Genomic DNA, 18,243 nt, shown 5'->3' on the forward strand with positions numbered 1-18,243 from the left:
AACGGATATTCTGCTAGTACTATATTACTCCAGCTGATAGCACGTAAATATAATTACGAACGAATCGTTGAAGTATATAATATATGTATTTTATACTTTTTTAAATTTACGAGTAACTTCCCACAGTTATGCACTTTAGACTTAAAGTGACGGGTAATTATAAAGTATTGTTAGAATAATATATTGTAAAGCATAAACTCATATTGCCTGAGATCGGATCAGAGGAGCCTCCTTCTAGAGATGCGCTCAACTACCGAGTTATCGTGCTTTCCATAGAATATTTCAGTATAATTGTTCGATAATATTGGAGATTAATTATAATTTAAATACAATCATAACCGCCTTAATCCTATCCTGATTGATGGATAATTCAAATTGGGGAATAACCATGAATTAAGCTGTTTTTGTAGTTTCTTTTCCCCTGATTGCTGCCGTACTGTTTGTATCATTGGCTAACTGCTTCCGTGTGATTTTCCTCTTCCCTTACTGTTCTAACGTAAGTCTATCATTGTATAGCATGACTGGTTCGTATCCTTGCTGAGATTGTGTGGTGTATGTCGAAATTCTAGGTTAAAAACAATGAAGAATATTTTATAATGTACAACAATGGAAAGAGTATTATATTTATAATTAATAAACCCATTGTTGCGAATAAACTATTCTGCTTTTAGCATAAATTTTGAACGCCTGCTACCCTGTCAGGCATGCTATATCACGGTGTCTACTAAAATCCCAAAGTGAAATTTCGTGACTTTTTCGTGACCTTTTCTTTACCAAATCATAAAATTTCCTAAAATTTTCAAGAGCGAATTAGGCCGAATTTTCATCCATGCGATAGAAATGTACTTTGCTTGCGATTTGGTAGCGTCTAAAGCTGATCATAGACATTTTTGGTGGTGAACTTTGACGTTTTATAGAACAAAATTTTCCAATATGTACTTACATTTGAATAGTTAAAAAAATCGTGACCCAAAAGCTAAATTTCGCGACTTTTTCGTGACTTTCATGACCATTTTCTGATTTCGTGACTTTTTTTTATGACATTCGTGACTTTCGTGACCGATAGACACCCTGTATATACTATGAGATAAATCCTAAGAAATATTCTACGATTTAATTTACGACATACCTCGTAGGAAATCCTACCCTTTTATGCCATACACGTGAAGACTTTTCTGTTTCACATCCCCCGAAGAGATGCTAGGTCTCACAACGCATATTCGGTTTTACATCGGGATACTATTCTCCACATAATTCCACTACAACCAGCAGATGACGGACTTCTGGCTCCTCCTACGAAGCAGACGATGACATCGGAGCAGCAGCGCCACCGCCACCTGGAGCTCTATAAATTCGGCAGCAATCAGCGGACCAGTACCAGTTCTCTGGTGTCCCTCCTACTGTTTGCCACGGGACTCTTGGCTTTTCCTTTCTCCTGGCTTAGCCTGCTTCGGGGCTCTGTTTGGAATCCTACTCCCAGTTGGTTAGCCTGCTATGGGGCTCTAGAACGCCTATAAAATGAGGCGTAGCAGGCAGTCACCAGTTCTCTGGTGTCCCTCCTGCTGTTTGCCACGGAACATTAGGAGTAACCTAACCCGAAGCCTCTAGTCTGCTACGGGACTCTTGGCTTTTCCTTTCTCCTGGCTTAGCCTGCTTCGGGGCTCTGTTGAGAATCCTACTCTCAATTCGTTAGCCTGCTATGGGGCTCTAGGACGCCTATAAAATGAGGCGTAGCAGGCAGTCACCAGTTCTCTGGTGTCCCTCCTACTGTTTGCCACGGAACATTAGGAGTAACCTAACCCCAAGACTCTAGTCTGCTACGGGACTCTTGGCTTTTCCTTTCTCCTTGCTTAGCCTGCTTCGGGGCTCTGTTGGGAACCCTACTCCCAGTTGGTTAGCCTGCTATGGGGCTCTAGGACGCCTATAAAATGAGGCGTAGCAGGCAGTCACCAGTTCTCTGGTGTCCCTCCTACTGTTTGCCACGGAACATTAGGAGTAGCCTAACCCGAAGCCTCTAGTCTGCTACGGGACTCTTGGCTTTTCCTTTCTCCTGGCTTAGCCTGCTTCGGGGCTCTGTTTGGAATCCTACTCCCAGTTGGTTAGCCTGCTATGGGGCTCTAGAACGCCTATAAAATGAGGCGTAGCAGGCAGTCACCAGTTCTCTGGTGTCCCTCCTGCTGTTTGCCACGGAACATTAGGAGTAGCCTAACCCGAAGCCTCTAGTCTGCTACGGGACTCTTGGCTTTTCTTTCTCCTGGCTTAGCCTGCTTCGGGGCTCTGTTGAGAATCCTACTCTCAGTTGGTTAGCCTGCTATGGGGCTCTAGGACGGCTATAAAATGAGGCGTAGCAGGCAGTCACCAGTTCTCTGGTGTCCCTCCTGCTGTTTGCCACGGAACATTAGGAGTAGCCTAACCCGAAGCCTCTAGTCTGCTACGGGACTCTTGGCTTTTCTTTCTCCTGGCTTAGCCTGCTTCGGGGCTCTGTTGAGAATCCTACTCTCAGTTGGTTAGCCTGCTATGGGGCTCTAGGACGGCTATAAAATGAGGCGTAGCAGGCAGTCACCAGTTCTCTGGTGTCCCTCCTGCTGTTTGCCACGGAACATTAGGAGTAGCCTAACCCGAAGCCTCTAGTCTGCTACGGGACTCTTGGCTTTTCCTTTCTCCTGGCTTAGCCTGCTTCGGGGCTCTGTTGAGAATCCTACTCCCAGTTGGTTAGCCTGCTATGGGGCTCTAGGACGCCTATATAATGAGGCGTAGCAGGCAGTCACCAGTTCTCTGGTGTCCCTCCTGCTGTTTGCCACGGAACATTAGGAGTAGCCTAACCCGAAGCCTCTAGTCTGCTACGGGACTCTTGGCTTTTCCTTTCTCCTTGCTTAGCCTGCTTCGGGGCTCTGTTGGGAACCCTACTCCCAGTTGGTTAGCCTGCTATGGTGCTCTGTGACTACTAACCTCCTCACTGCTTGCCATGGAGCCGTGGGGATTCCTTTCGCCACTCGGCTTAGCCTGCCACAGGGCTCTTGGTTATTCCTTTCTCCTGGCTTAGCCTGCTTCGGGGCTCTGTTTGGAATCCTACTCCCAGTTGGTTACCCTGCTATGGTGCTCTGTGACTACTAACCTCTTCACTGCTTGCCATGGAGCCGTGGGGATTCCTTTCGCCACTCGGCTTAGCCTACCACAGGGCTCTTGGTTATTCCTTTCTCCTGGCTTAGCCTGCTTCGGGGCTCTGTTTGGAATCCTACTCCCAGTTGGTTACCCTGCTATGGTGCTCTGTGACTACTAACCTCTTCACTGCTTGCCATGGAGCCGTGCGGATTCCTTTCGCCACTCGGCTTAGCCTGCCACAGGGCTCTTGGTTATTCCTTTCTCCTGGCTTAGCCTGCTTCGGGGCTCTGTTTGGAATCCTACCCCCAGTTGGTTAGCCTGCTATGGGGCTCTGTGACTACTAACCTCATCCCTGCTTGCCACGGAGCTGTGGGGATTCCTTTCGCCACTCTACTTATCCTGCCACAGGACTCTTGGCTATTCCTTTCTCCTGGCTTAGCCTGCTTCGGGGCTCTGTTGGGAATCCTACTCCCAGTTGGTTAGCCTGCTATGGTGCTCTGTGACTACTAACCTCTTCACTGCTTGCCATGGAGCTGTGGGGATTCCTTTCGCCACTCGGCTTAGCCTGCCACAGGACTCTTGGTTATTCCTTTCTCCTGGCTTAGCCTGCTTCGGGGCTCTGTTTGGAATCCTACTCCCAGTTGGTTAGCCTGCTATGGGGCTCTGTGACTACTAACCTCTTCACTGCTTGCCATGGAGCTGTGGGGATTCCTTTCGCCACTCGGCTTAGCCTGCCACAGGGCCCTTGGTTATTCCTTTCTCCTGGCTTAGCCTGCTTCGGGGCTCTGTTTGGAATCCTACTCCCAGTTGGTTAGCCTGCTATGGGGCTCTGTGACTACTAACCTCCTCACTGCTTGCCACGGAGCTTCGGGGATTTCTTCACCACTCTACTTATCCTGCCACAGGGCTCTTGGTTATTCCTTTCTCCTGGCTTAGCCTGCTTCGGGGCTCTGCTTGGAATCCTACTCCCAGTTGGTTAGCCTGCTATGGGGCTCTGTGACTACTAACCTCCTCACTGCTTGCCACGGAGCTTCGGGGATTTCTTCACCACTCTGCCTAGCCTCCCACAAGGCTCTTGGCTATTCCTTTCTCATGGCTTAGCCTGCTTCGGGGCTCTGTTGGGAAACCTACTCCCAGTTGGTTAGCTTGCTATGGGACTCTGTGACTACTAACCTCTTCACTGCTTGCCATGGAGCTTCGGGGATTTCTTCACCACTCTACTTATCCTGCCACAGGACTCTTGGTTATTCCTTTCTCCTGGCTTAGCCTGCTTCGGGGCTCTGTTGGGAATCCTACTCCCAGTTAGTTAGCCTGCTATGGGGCTCTGTGACTACTAACCTCCTCACTGCTTGCCACGGAGCTTCGGGGATTTCTTCACCACTCTACTTATCCTGCCACAGGACTCTTGGTTATTCCTTTCTCCTGGCTTAGCCTGCTTCGGGGCTCTGTTTGGAATCCTACTCCCAGTTGGTTAGCCTGCTATGGGGCTCTGTGACTATTAACCTCCTCACTGCTTGCCACGAAGCTTCGGGGATTTCTTCACCACTCTACTTATCCTGCCACAGGACTCTTGGTTATTCCTTTCTCCTGGCTTAGCCTGCTTCGGGGCTCTGTTGGGAATCCTACTCCCAGTTGGTTAGCCTGCTATGGGGCTCTGAGACTACTAACCTCTTCACTGCTTGCCATGGAGCTGTGGGGATTCCTTTCGCCACTCGGCTTAGCCTGCCACAGGGCTCTTGGTTATTCCTTTCTCCTGGCTTAGCCTGCTTCGGGGCTCTGCTTGGAATCCTACTCCCAGTTGGTTAGCCTGCTATGGGGCTCTGTGACTACTAACCTCCTCACTGCTTGCCACGGAGCTTCGGGGATTTCTTCACCACTCTGCCTAGCCTCCCACAAGGCTCTTGGCTATTCCTTTCTCCTGGCTTAGCCTGCTTCGGGGCTCTGTTTGGAATCCTACTCCCAGTTGGTTAGCCTGCTATGGGGCTCTGTGACTACTAACCTCCTCACTGCTTGCCACGGAGCTTCGGGGATTTCTTCACCACTCTGCCTAGCCTCCCACAAGGCTCTTGGCTATTTTTTTCTCCTGGCTTAGCCTGCTTCGGGGCTCTGTTTGGAATCCTACTCCCAGTTGGTTAGCCTGCTATGGGGCTCTGTGACTACTAACCTCTTCACTGCTTGCCATGGAGCTGTGGGGATTCCTTTCGCCACTCGGCTTAGCCTGCCACAGGGCTCTTGGTTATTCCTTTCTCCTGGCTTAGCCTGCTTCGGGGCTCTGTTTGGAATCCTACTCCCAGTTGGTTAGCCTGCTATGGGGCTCTGTGACTACTAACCTCCTCACTGCTTGCCACGGAGCTGTGGGGATTCCTTTCGTTACTCGGCTTAGCCTGCCACAGGGCTCTTGGTTATTCCTTTCTCCTGGCTTAGCCTGCTTCGGGGCTCTGTTTGGAATCCTACTCCCAGTTGGTTAGCTTGCTATGGGACTCTGTGACTACTAACCCCCTCACTGTTTACCACGGAGCTTCGGGGATTTCTTCACCACTCTACTTATCCTGCCACAGGACTCTTGGTTATTCCTTTCTCCTGGCTTAGCCTGCTTCGGGGCTCCGTTTGGAATCCTACTCCCAGTTGGTTAGCCTGCTATGGGGCTCTGTGACTACTAACCTCCTCACTGTTTACCACGGAGCTTACTCTGCCTAGCCTGCCACGGGACTCTGTGGAGATCCTGTCTGTGACTTCACAGTCAAGGATTGCCTATTTCTAACCTAAGAAATTTAGATGAGAATAATTTTGTAATACTTCTGTAAATACTGTTCTTAGAGAATTTTATAATAAAAGCCGGTAGTGGGAGTCGATTCCGGACACTCATTTTATTACCTTGCTCTACCTACAACCTATATGGGACAGAGTTTTACAATATAAAGATATATGCACCTTGTATCAGTGGCGGCCGGTTGATTGTGGTTTCGGGTGTTGTAGTACGAATGATAAGAGACAGAAGATATAAAGTTGACTCATTGACTAATCAGCATAACTTTAGATGCAAATGCTATGTGACATGTTAAATTAAATAAAATTGTGTTTTTAAAAAATAAAAAATGCAGAACATTTTATCCGATTAATCACCTTAATTAATTAGTAAGTTCATTATCCTCTCTTTGATCGGAGCAAATCTCTAATACATGCTGGTTGAACTCTGGTATTCTTATTGTCAGGTCTTTTTCGATGGAAACCATAACCAATGGTGATAACCTTTCTTGGGACATTCAATTCCTTGAAAGTGTCAACTCTTTCTCATGTGGAAAAAACTTTTCGTCTTTTGCTGACTCCATAGGTACAGTTAATATTAATTTCAGAAGCTTTGTAGATTCACTAAATATTTTTTCTAGATTATTGCGAACGATTCATTCTAGCAAACTCAGTCTCTGACAATGATCCGAATTCCTCTTCACCGTTGGCTGAAGAGAGTTCGTAGCAAAGATTAGTGTTATAAAAAATGTACATTGAACACACTTTATTCACAGTTTATCCAAGAAAATTTAAAATAAATTGAGGAAATGTATCTGGTGCAAACAACACCACTGCCATAAGATATCTTGTAAATTTAAACTGGATTTTTTTCGAACACTCTCCTGAATTGCCATTTGCTTGTTTTGTCTACGCCTTAATTGCAAATTTTTCCTCAGTTGAAAGCTGGTCAATGTTTTTTGTAAGTTATTTACAGAAGTTATGGTATACAATTCATTCAGAATTTGTAGGTTATTTACAGAATTAAAGCACACACAATAAAATTAAACCTAATAATTAAAAACCAAAACAGCTAATACAAAATAGATACTGCTATATGAATTCCGAATGTCACATATTCATACATCAACACACACACACATGTGCGTAAAAGAAAAAACTACATTCCAAATCATCCGTCTTGGTTGTTACGCAATGCACAATGAACACAATATACTTCCACATGAGGCGAAACAATGGCGAGAGGCTTACAAATGTGATATGTTCTGGAAAGGAAACCTCAAAACCCGTCAGATGAAGGATCAGCATGTAACAGAAGCCAAAAATCAAAGAACATAAAACAAACAGCACTGCCAGTTCTACACCCAGAAATGTTAACTGGGAGGGGTCCAAAGTATTTGAGGGAGGTCCAATACGTTTACATAATATGAAACCTGTCTTATACTGCACCCGAAAAGACGATAAGTAATTCTTACTTACTGTCACCTATATTTTTAGAAAAAATGATAGAACGATTATTTTTATAAGAAAACAAGAGTACATGATGAGGCGTAAAATAAAATATTTAACCTACATCAATTGTTTCTCTGTTAAACAAATATAGTTCGTTAAGAAAGTTTACAAATGTTAGTCAAGTTTCGAAATTTTTGGGAGGTTCGGACCCGATGGACCCCCCTCGTGGCTACGCCCTTGAGCATTGCTAACTAGTCCCAAATTCAATGTGGCGTTCCCCATCATACAGTTTTATGTGGAAATTATCAATGTACATACTAAATGTGTATACTATATGTGTATCAATGTATACACAGAGAGGGAGGGGGAGCGATTCTACATACTGACTTATTAATATTTGATTTACAAATTACTGTAGAAAAAACCTTCATTATCAATATAAGCTAAGAATTAACTTGTAAATGCGGGTCTACTTTCATTTGTTTTCTCCTCTACTAGATATTTTTTTTTATTTTGCAATTCTGCAATCACTTTTTTTAATTGTCATTATATTGATTTGCTTCAGTATGGTCCCGTAATTTAAAAATATGAATGCATAAAAACAAATTCGTTAATTGCTAGTGAAAGAAAATTCAGAAATCTTATTTAGCGCGAAACACCTTCTCGTTCACTGGAAACCGTGCTGTGTTGCAGAAGCACTGCAACGACCAGTCCCTTTAACTTCTGAGATAACTTTAACTTAACATTTGCTCCAATTGCCGCGCTGAAGGAATCTGGTCGTTGTATGCTCGCTGCAACACAATATAAATTAGAGACTCTATGACGGATTATTTTTCGCTTTTTAAAACGGATTAACGGAACGGACAGTTACAGAAGTAAAAAATATGTTATTTAAAGTGTATATATGCGAGTATTGAAAAGTATTTTTTTCTGTTCTTTACTACTATTGATAATAATATTTTTTTCTTGAAATACTTTGGTCGTTGCGCAACGCTGCAACACAAACATTAGCCGCCACTGCCTTGTATGCATTAATAAGTGCGCAAATAACATCTTTGCTGGCGGGGAGAAAACAAAATAGTTTACACTTTCTCTCACCTGATGTTGCTTAAATCGAAATCTTATGAATTTTTCTATCCGAAATAGAGCGTGTTCTAAACAAGAGAAATCTCATAGGATCGTTCAGAATACAGGAAATGACATGCGATCTGATGCCATACACTTTGAGATTATGACTCTAGGACAAATCGTAAGAAATTTCTTAGGATCTATCCTATTGTGTATAGCAAGCCTTACTTTAAATATTTTAATCTTACACCTAATATTACCTTACTTACTATTTGCCCAGTTCAAGATAGGCATTAACTGTATTCAAAAATCGGTTCAGCCGAACGGCCATGATACTATCACAAAGATTACGTGGAATTTAATTATTATTAAATTAACTTTTCTTTAAAGACTAACGGTATATGAATCAGTTAATACAAAAAGAGTTTTGGTCAAACAAACTTAGTTTTGAGAAAAATAAGTAAAACATTGCAGAATCTATAAAATCAAGATGAACCAATTCTTTCTCCGTGTAAGATAAACATTATACTAATCGAATGCTGTATATGATGACCATTTTAATGGTCATTGGCATGGTAAAAAAAAATTCGCTGTGGACTGAAGCCCTTCTTGCACATAATTATAGACGAAGCCCTGTACACATGTATTTTTTTCAGTTATTAATTTATTGCTCTTTTCTTTTAACACAAAACTGTGTTAAGACGTTATTTGACAGGTTCCAGACGTTGCAGGTCTACTAATCGAATGGGACGAAATCAATAGCTATTGCCACTAGCATATAAAACAAATATAATTCTCCATGCAGAAAGGGCTTCAGTCACTGGCTCAAACCCATGCTTCCTAGAATAACCGAAAAATGAAATTAAATCATTAAGTTTTACGTCCCACGGTGCTAGGCTAAAGGAGACGGTGATGAGAAATGAATTAAATTGTGGAATAAAGAAAGGGGGAGGAAACTGGAGAACCCCGAAGAAACCCACGCACACGGTATTTGTCCATCACAAAGTTCACTTGGTCCGAGCTGGGATCGAACCAAGGACCTATGCATCAGAGGTAAACTCTCTACTACTGAGCCACCGCAGCCAACCTAGAATAGTCAAAGTTGACGTCTGTTTATAAAATGTTAGACCAATGAAACTGCTGAAGCTCTTTATGCTTAGAAACATAGGTGTACCCAATAGAAACAAAAATTCGATGTTAATTCAATTTCGCCACTTTGGTGACTGAAGCCCATTTTGCCTGTACTAATTCCAGGATTTCTACTGGTCAAGGAAGTCAGGGAAAACTTAGGGAAAATGGTGCAAATCAGGGAAGCTCAGGGAAAAAGACTAGAAATCAGGGAAATTTTATAAATATCCCTGAATACATTTTTCATCAGGGAATATATTTTTGTAACATCAATTCTATGCCAATTTTAGCTTAGCCAACCATTATCAGCTAAATGAAAGCATAAGAAATATCGTATCTTCAGAGTAATTGATTGTCTGACATTTGTGGGTAGATATTAATGATCACAATATGAGACGTTACTCAGAATTTTGTGGAAGATAAGTGGAACGTACGTATGAGCAATTAATTACTGTTTGTCTCTATAGAATAAATGTTCTCATATATAAATATTCAGCTTTATTCCTTATTTATAAGTCAACGTCATCGAATACCTATCATGAAATTCAAGGAATTGCGTGGGAAAATCAGGGAGAAGTCAGGGAAATAGATTTCTCCAGATCAGTAGGAACCTTGAATACATATATCGTTATGCCTCAGATTGTTTGTAAGAAATGCGGCCCCTTATTCGAGACCAATTATATGGAATACATTTCAAGTGTTTACACATGAAAGTAATCGTAAAACTTTTAATTATTTATTTTAACTATATATCTGTATAAAACTTAATAATATATACAATATACATATAAATACTCTCACATGTTGTACTCTTATCTTTCACAACGTTAATATAACCATACAAATTACACACACAAAGAGAACTCCTTTTCTCCTCCTTCGTTGCACTTCATATTGTAATGCTGATTCCCTGTGAAATTATGTTAGCTGATTTGTTCAGTCTTTGTTCTTATCAATCTCACCAAACAGCACATTTTCTTTTGGGATTCATAGGGGAACCCAATGGACAATTGTATACCTCTGCAAATTCAGCGAAATTAGATAAAGTTCCAATTACTCTGGAAAAGACAGTAATACGTAATGAGTAAATCATTCCTCAATTTTAAAAAGAAGAAAAAGCAAAAAGATAAAGAAACAAATAAAGAGATTATCAATAGGCGTAACATACCAAACACTACTAAAACAAAACAAGATTTAAAAGAATGTAAGATAGGACATCAAATTAAGTGGGATGTTGAAATGTGAGTAGGAAAGTTTCTGCTACCTGCTATTTACTCAATACAATGAAATCAGTAATGGCGATTGGACATTGTGTGTGTGGTAGGAGGGGGGGGGGCAAGACATGATCTGAATATTTGTATATCAATGTTAGTTTTCCTAGTTGTTTCTAATATTTTGTTTGACGAAAGGTTGTATAACTAATAGGATACTATCTTTTTCAGTTAAAATACCGTATATCGTTATCACTGTATTGCGAGCAGTGATAATAATTAGAAATAACGTAAGTAAAAGGCTAATAGTGACCGCAAGAAACAAACCACATCACTAGGAAGTACTTTCGAAGAACATCGTCTTCATCTTTAGCCTAGGCACACTTCGAAAAATATTTAAACCATATTTCTAGTGACAAGAAGATTTTTGCTTCGCATATTTTTAAAATTCTTTTTAAGCATTTTTACCTATCCATAATTTCTTTCCTATGATTTAAATCCTTTTCGAAGTGTGCCTAGGCTAAAGATGAAGACGATGTTCTTCAAAAGTATTTCCTAGTGACGTGGTTTGTTTCTTGCGGTCACTATTAGCCTTTTACTTACGTTATTTCTACCGTACATCATATTTCATATTTTATTAAGTAAAACTGACAAGAGCAACGCCAGTAGGTACTAGCCATTTGCACTCTGAAACAACGAAAGTGTAAGAAGAGATTTGATTCCTTGCTCATAAACATCTTAAAATTCTGTCTGGAAAAATGTGTGATTATATTATTTAAAAACAAATTTGCAAAACAAATAAATAGAAAGGATAATATTAATCATAGTAATGAACAATAAGGCTTGTTTTGTAGAAGTTATATTGAAACTGGGAATTAATGAACAACTTCTATTTTTTACTCCACACACGTCATTAAATGTATGTTATTACTCTTACAGAACGAAAGATAATAAATACTACAAGCATTTGCCACAACATTTAAAGAAATAAGTAATTACGATATTAATTGCTTTGAATTGGAATTAAAGCGAAATTCCTGTAGCTTTCTTAACTCCATGGGAAGACAAATAACCAATTACGTACTCATGCAACGGCAAATATTATACGGCACCATTTTTTTTTTCTTTGAACCAATAATAGTTTCATTTGGAAAATTTTACACTTCCAAATGAAACTATATACATTAAGGGGTGACTCGAAAAAAAGTGGAGCAGGGGCAACTGTCTCCTCTTGTCTCCCTAATCGCCGCCCCTGAATGATATGACTTAAACGACATTTTGTTAGTAGTCCGCTTCTACTACAACTTATTCCAGCGCTGAACTGGAAGCTTCTTAATCAAAGAAGAATGTAAATTTTTTGTCGGCATATTGATTCATTCTTCACCAAACTTCTCACTCAAATTAATTTTTCCCCTCTTAAAAACTCCTCTAAAGTGAAATAATGCTCCCATGTTTTATCACAAATTAGGGTCTACAAACTCGTCCTCATTCTTTCCATATCACTGCAGAAAGGGTGTAACTGCCACCAATATCCTTTCTTTATATTCAGGCTCCAAAAAAAGGAAAAAAAAAAAACAACAACAACAACAACTTAGCACTCACTTTGCAGAACTTAAAATGTCTTTTTACTGTTGTTTCTACATCTTCAACGTTTATTCTTAGATTTTCTCGAATAAATGCTTAATCGGTAGCCAGATTGTTTTCATTGGTAGAGATTCTTGATCGACAGGTACATCAGACTTCTTTCGTTATCCGTTCTGAATAAGGTGTATCAAAATCATACACTCAAAACTAATAGAAACACTTATTCGAAAATGCTTATTAAGTCTCGTACAAATGTGAAATGAATTGATCTTTATCTGATAGTATCTTTATCTGTCAAACCATTAACAAGTGAGTTTCGTTTCATATATTGACAAACTACGGTTCATTTCCAAACCATAAGAACTTACTTTGCCTTATTATTTTACCTGAATTTTCCCGGAGAGTGAACTGCAGTTTTCAATTTATTTCTGGTAGCCTCGGGGCGCATGGAGCCACACCACACTTGGGCAAAGTTTAAAAAGAACAGTTGTTTATTTGTGGCGTTCAATCCTGGGAGAGTTTCTTCAGAAGCATCATTTTCTTCCAGCCACTTTTGATACGCCTGCAAGTGAAAAGAACCTCAATAACTTATAACATATGGAGTGAGGTTATAGCAAAATATAAGTATAAAATTCCATAAAACAATGAAAGAATTTATGGTTAATTATTTTTGAATACAGTACTAAACTAACTCTATGACCTATGGAACCCAGAGGTTCAATGCTGCATTCACAAAGCTCTCCATTGGCTTCTATCCTTAGCCAACTGGATACAGTTTCTATTTTGTATTCCTATTTCTGCGAGATCAATCTTAACATTGTCCTCCCATCTGCGCCTAGGGCTTCCTAATGGTCGTTTTCTGATTGGTCTTCCAGTTAAAACTTTGAAAGTGTTTCTAGTTTCTTCAATCTTGGCTACATGAGATAGGGTCATTTTATTATAATAATTGAAGTCCCTTCCCATTTTCTTCGCACTCCATTTTCTTACCTTTCAGGTTAAATATTTTTAAAAAAAAATTAAAAAAAAAAAAAACAAACATGTGTCTAATCAATTTAAATGAGAAATTCAAATATGAAATTTCATATTTCTAAGAGAATTTTGAGATGGATATCTTATTAAGATAACGGTAATCTTTCACTTTTTCTTTCCTTCTAGGTAAAATATCAAAAACTACTGAAACGTTTGCCTAATAATCTTAAATGAGATGAGGAGGGTATTTTTTCTTTTTTTAAAAAAAGGAAAAAGGGTAAATATTTCAGTATAAAAAGTTGAAAACCACTAAGAACTAGTACCATATTATTTTCAAAAAAGAAAGAAGAGTGGCGGGATATAGTATGATGTATTAATGAGTGATTTTGCGGATTAAAAAAAATCGTGCGGTATTTGAGAAATAAGAAAAAAGAAACAGGAAAATAAAACTTTTAATCAATACATTTACGGTTTTACAGTGCTTTTACGGTTAAAAATGAGTAAGCGTGAAAAAAACAAAATCTTCAGTTTATCTTAAGAGCTTGTGGCTTTCTTTTATCACAACAAACCAAAACGAAAATAAATAAATAAAATCACACAGAAACAACAAGAAAATAAGATCATTAATCTTTACAGTTTAAATCTATTTTTTGCACATTATTACAAAATCCGTCTCATATATCCTAAATGATGAAATATGACGTTAAACTCCAATTAACCAATAAAAATACGATAAAATAAATATATGCGTATATATAATATAAAAGATATGAGCCACCACACTAAAGTTTCTTGCTCCAATCCCTTAAACTAAATCATGTTATGACGCAGTGATCAATGAAACATTTCCTTGTGAAGTACGAACAAAATTATAAGGTGTTTCCAGAAAACTTCGCCGAAGAACACCCCCTCCCCTCCCCAAAGTAAACTATTTTATGGATTTTTCATAAAGAAATGATTTATACTATATTTTATAATTATTAATGAGATTTATACTATATTTTATAATTATTAATGAAATATTTATGCATGAAATATGAACAAAATCGCCGAAGTCGTTTTTGAGAAAATCGTCCGAAAAGTCTCATGCCTACAAATAGACTACACCTCGTAGAATTTTTCAGAATAAATGAGTAATCCCATATTATTATTAGTTAAGAAATATTCATTTATGAAATATGAACAAATTTGCCTGTGTTCTTCTTGAGAAAATCGTCAAAAAAAAAAAAAAAAAAAAAAAAAAAAAAACTAACCTCGTAGATTCTTTCCAAAAAAAAAAAAAAAAAAAGACTTGCATCATAATATAGGGTTATTAACGGAATATTGATATATAACATCGGTGAGTGTGTGCAAATATCCAGCAGGGTATGTGTGGAAATATCTACTAAATAATATGTAAAGTACCCGCAACTGAAATTAAATATTAAGTGAATCTATAGTGAATGTATTAGATAGGTACAATTCAAAGAAATTTTTGTCTTTGCTTTTTAATTCTATTTTTAATATTTGACAAAAAATAAATGTTTGAATTACATACACAGGTGTAGCATAGCCTTCTTGCTCCTTCTCCCAAAAAATTAATATATTTTGGAGTTACTTGTGAAACTGTATACATAAAGTGAAGAGGATAAAAACGAAATTTTAAAAATACCTACATCTTGGAACTGGTGTTTTGTTCTTTTCCTTTTTTTTTTCGTCTTAATCGTATGAAGATCATTTTATGCTTTAATAAGAATTTCGATTTTGAATGTCACTTACCCTATAAGCTTGTTTGATCCCTCCGTTGTCTGCAATATTTTCACCCTGCGTATTAACCCCATCTATCCTCATGGATACTTCTTTCACCAGGTAGTGTGAATACTGATCTAGGAAATGAAAAATATCAACTATAACAACTAGTCTATAACGAAATACTACTACATTCAGTGAATAAGATAGAAACGAAAGGACTTACATATTTTAATAAAGATTTGTTTCCATACTTTGGGCCATTGTTATGGGAAAATGTAGAAATTTAGATAGTTAACGATACACTAAACCGTGGCCGGCCCTAGGCAATTTGCCGCCCTGGCATCATTTGCAACTTCTTCTTGTTCAGAAAGAACAAATTTTTGAAAACCATGATTTTAAGCATGCTACTTCATCATGAACAACGAAGAGAAGGGAAAGCGCACTTGCACTCAGAAAGGCTTAAACACTACAAATACAATCTCGTTGTGTCTGCTTTTTCTTTAAATAATAATTTATTATGTTAGTGAAAGATAAAGCAAACACACCTGCAGAGGAAAGATGGTAACCCTTTTTATAGAATTCAATATCCAGCTTCAATCTCAATACATCAGTTTGCAATTCCAGTGCAACTAGCTATTTTATCTTTATTTCTTGATTTTTCTTCTATATCTGTTATTTTTTTAAAAGAAAAACTTGTTTTTACCTTCAATGATAAGGAACCTGTTTGTGACAAAGACAAAACTAGTTTTCATATCAAAACTGTGATAACTAACTAAATGGAACAGGTGTTTGCTACTATTCGAGAATTGAGTTCTTGTATTTGACAACCATCAATCAATTCATGCTGGGATTTGTTTGACCATTTTCTTTAGCAATGTCCATGTGACCCTGAAGTAATGCGACCTAAAAACATGATTTATGAATGTAGTATTCAAATAGAAGGTCAGCTTAGTAAATTTAACTACCATCGTCATGAAGTACGCTTCGAACAAGAAATATTTATTTTAAATAATATAGTTATGACAGATTTTACCACTCTTCGTAAACTTGCCGTCTCATGTAAATGTGTTGCATATATGGTAGAGCCGGCCCTGCACTAAACCTACCTTCAATAATTGTTCTACCCTTTGTGGGTATTTTCGTCTCCCGATATAAGCGTACGGGAGCCAACGTTCAGAAATTACAATTCTTTAACACTCAAATATTTTCGCAGTTTAAGCTGCTAGTGTTAACAGGACTAGAAGGAGACATGTAACAGAATACAAATAAGAAGTGGTAGGAAAAAAAATATATGGGTATGAAATAATATAAACCAATTTCCAAATCTTCCTTACTATGAGGGACATTTCATAAATAGTGCATACTAATTTTTATTTTATTGTTTGGAAAAGATCTCTTCACAAGTCTTCAATATAATATTTCTGCTTGGTAATGACAGAATCCCGAAGTCCAGGTGGCTTCTGTATTCCATCAAGGCAGCTATCTTTGTGAAGCTGTCGAATGGTTCGGGTAACGCTGCAGAAAGCTTGCATCATGCTTCATGTTCACACGTGTACTACGGAAATAAGTAGCCCAACGGGAGACTGTGATACGGTTTAGTATTGTCCCACCACAAACTTCACGCAAGGCACTATTAGTTTCTGTGGGATTTTGGCCACGTTAAGTTTCAGTCTTTACGTACGACCTGCGATCTTCAACGAGACACCTGCCGCCTCCATTTCCAACACTTCTCACAGCCACAGTGTTCATTAGAGAGTGCACAAACATACGTCGTGCTGCTTCAATACCTCAACTTCAACTGACGAAATGTTTACCTCGATTTTATCATCCACTCCGCAGTGCTGCCATACTGTGCATTCATTTATGAAATGACTTGTATATACCACGGGAGGCCAACATGTAAATCGCGATCTACTAGTGGAGCAGCAAGACGTGAGAGTTTGACATATATCTGTATCACTTGTATACATCGTTCGTTGTTATTGTATTATGATCTCTTCTATCGGACTAGTGAACAGATTAGTAGACCACCAAGGTATCTGAAAAGTGAAAAATAGCCCTCAAATCTAAAAAGATTGGCCATATTTAAATAATTTCTCTTGAATCTCTGAAATCAACAGATGGCAGCTAAATCTACTTATTTTAAAAAGTTTAGCGTCTCTTTTTCAGCACCGAGGTTATATAAGACGTGGACCTACACATTAAGGTAGAATCCGAATCACCGAGTGTTAGGTTCTTTCATCGGGAATCGAACCCGAGATCACATACACCACAGATGCACGCTCTAGCCACTACACTACACATAAGTTCCGTATTATAAATGAGCCTTCGTACTCTTGAGCGTAGAAAGGTATGAACATGAATTTCGGTCTCCAGTAAGGAAAATTCAACTTTGCGTATTTCATGTAAACGTTGACTGCTGTTAATATGTAACCATTGACTTCGCACTTTCCCGATTTAGTGTATCGCTGAGAATACCTATTTATGAAGTGGTTTATTACATATTCTAATTTCAGCAAATCCTAACATGAACCCAAAGTACTGTTTTTCATTATTATTATTATTATTATATATTTTTCATTATTATTATATACTTTTTTTTTACATTTTCACCTCTATGCTCATTTTTATATGTAGAAATTACGTAGATCACAAATAGATGTGTGAAAATTTTGACATGAAATACAGTAGTTTAATAATCAATGACTGTATTTTCTGCGCTTCTTAGTGAAATCGAAAGTGGACTAAAGTTAGAAAATTTCAAACATGAGCTTCAAGTAATTAAAGGAAAAAGAATGAACGTAAATCGTAAATTCAAATACATATTGACTAACATGAAGCTTTCAAAATTCGAACCCAAACTTCAATGACAAGCTGGAAAAAACATGCAAGATAAATAAGAAGAAAACCAAAGTAATAAAGTGCACAAGAGCAGGACAGGAAGGGGCAAACGTATGGCTAGAGGGAGAGAAAATCGAAGATGTTAAAAACGTTCCCCTACTTAGGAACTCTAGTGTCCTCGGACGGAAGAAGTGAAAAAGACGTAAGTTCCAGAATAGAGCAGTCTAAACAAGCATTCAATAGGAAAATTGGACTCCTAACATTAAGAAATGTATCCTTGGACATTCGAAAACGATTAATTAAGACTCTGGTATGGAGCATGGTGCTTTACGGATCAGAGACATAGACATTGAGAAAAGCTGAAATATCCAAACTGGAAGCATTTGAAATATGGTGTTGGCGCAGAATGCTG

At 38.6% G+C, this 18,243-nt stretch overlaps 1 protein-coding gene across 3 annotated transcripts in view; it reads right to left on the reverse strand.

Annotated features, from left to right (window-relative positions):
- Window positions 1–10,122: 10,122 nt before the first annotated feature.
- The window catches only part of LOC145672038 (neprilysin-4-like), a 91,503-nt gene continuing 83,382 nt past the window's right edge, over window positions 10,123–18,243 (reverse strand). For 2 of the 3 annotated variants that reach the window (XM_081741245.1, XM_081741246.1), the window contains exons 13-15: window positions 15,018–15,124; window positions 12,677–12,852; window positions 10,124–10,553 (exon numbers count right to left, since the gene is read on the reverse strand). In XM_081741245.1, coding sequence (XP_081597371.1) covers window positions 10,454–10,553; window positions 12,677–12,852; window positions 15,018–15,124 — 383 coding nt within the window. In that variant the 3' untranslated portion in view covers window positions 10,124–10,453. Of the gene's footprint in view, window positions 10,554–12,676; window positions 12,853–15,017; window positions 15,125–18,243 lie in introns of all 3 variants that reach the window. The other variant, XM_081741244.1, reaches the window with a different exon arrangement.

This window comes from Thermobia domestica, chromosome 15 (genome assembly GCF_964235325.1).
Source record: "Thermobia domestica chromosome 15, izTheDome1.hap1.1, whole genome shotgun sequence".
Classification (NCBI taxonomy): Eukaryota; Metazoa; Arthropoda; class Insecta; order Zygentoma; family Lepismatidae; genus Thermobia; species Thermobia domestica.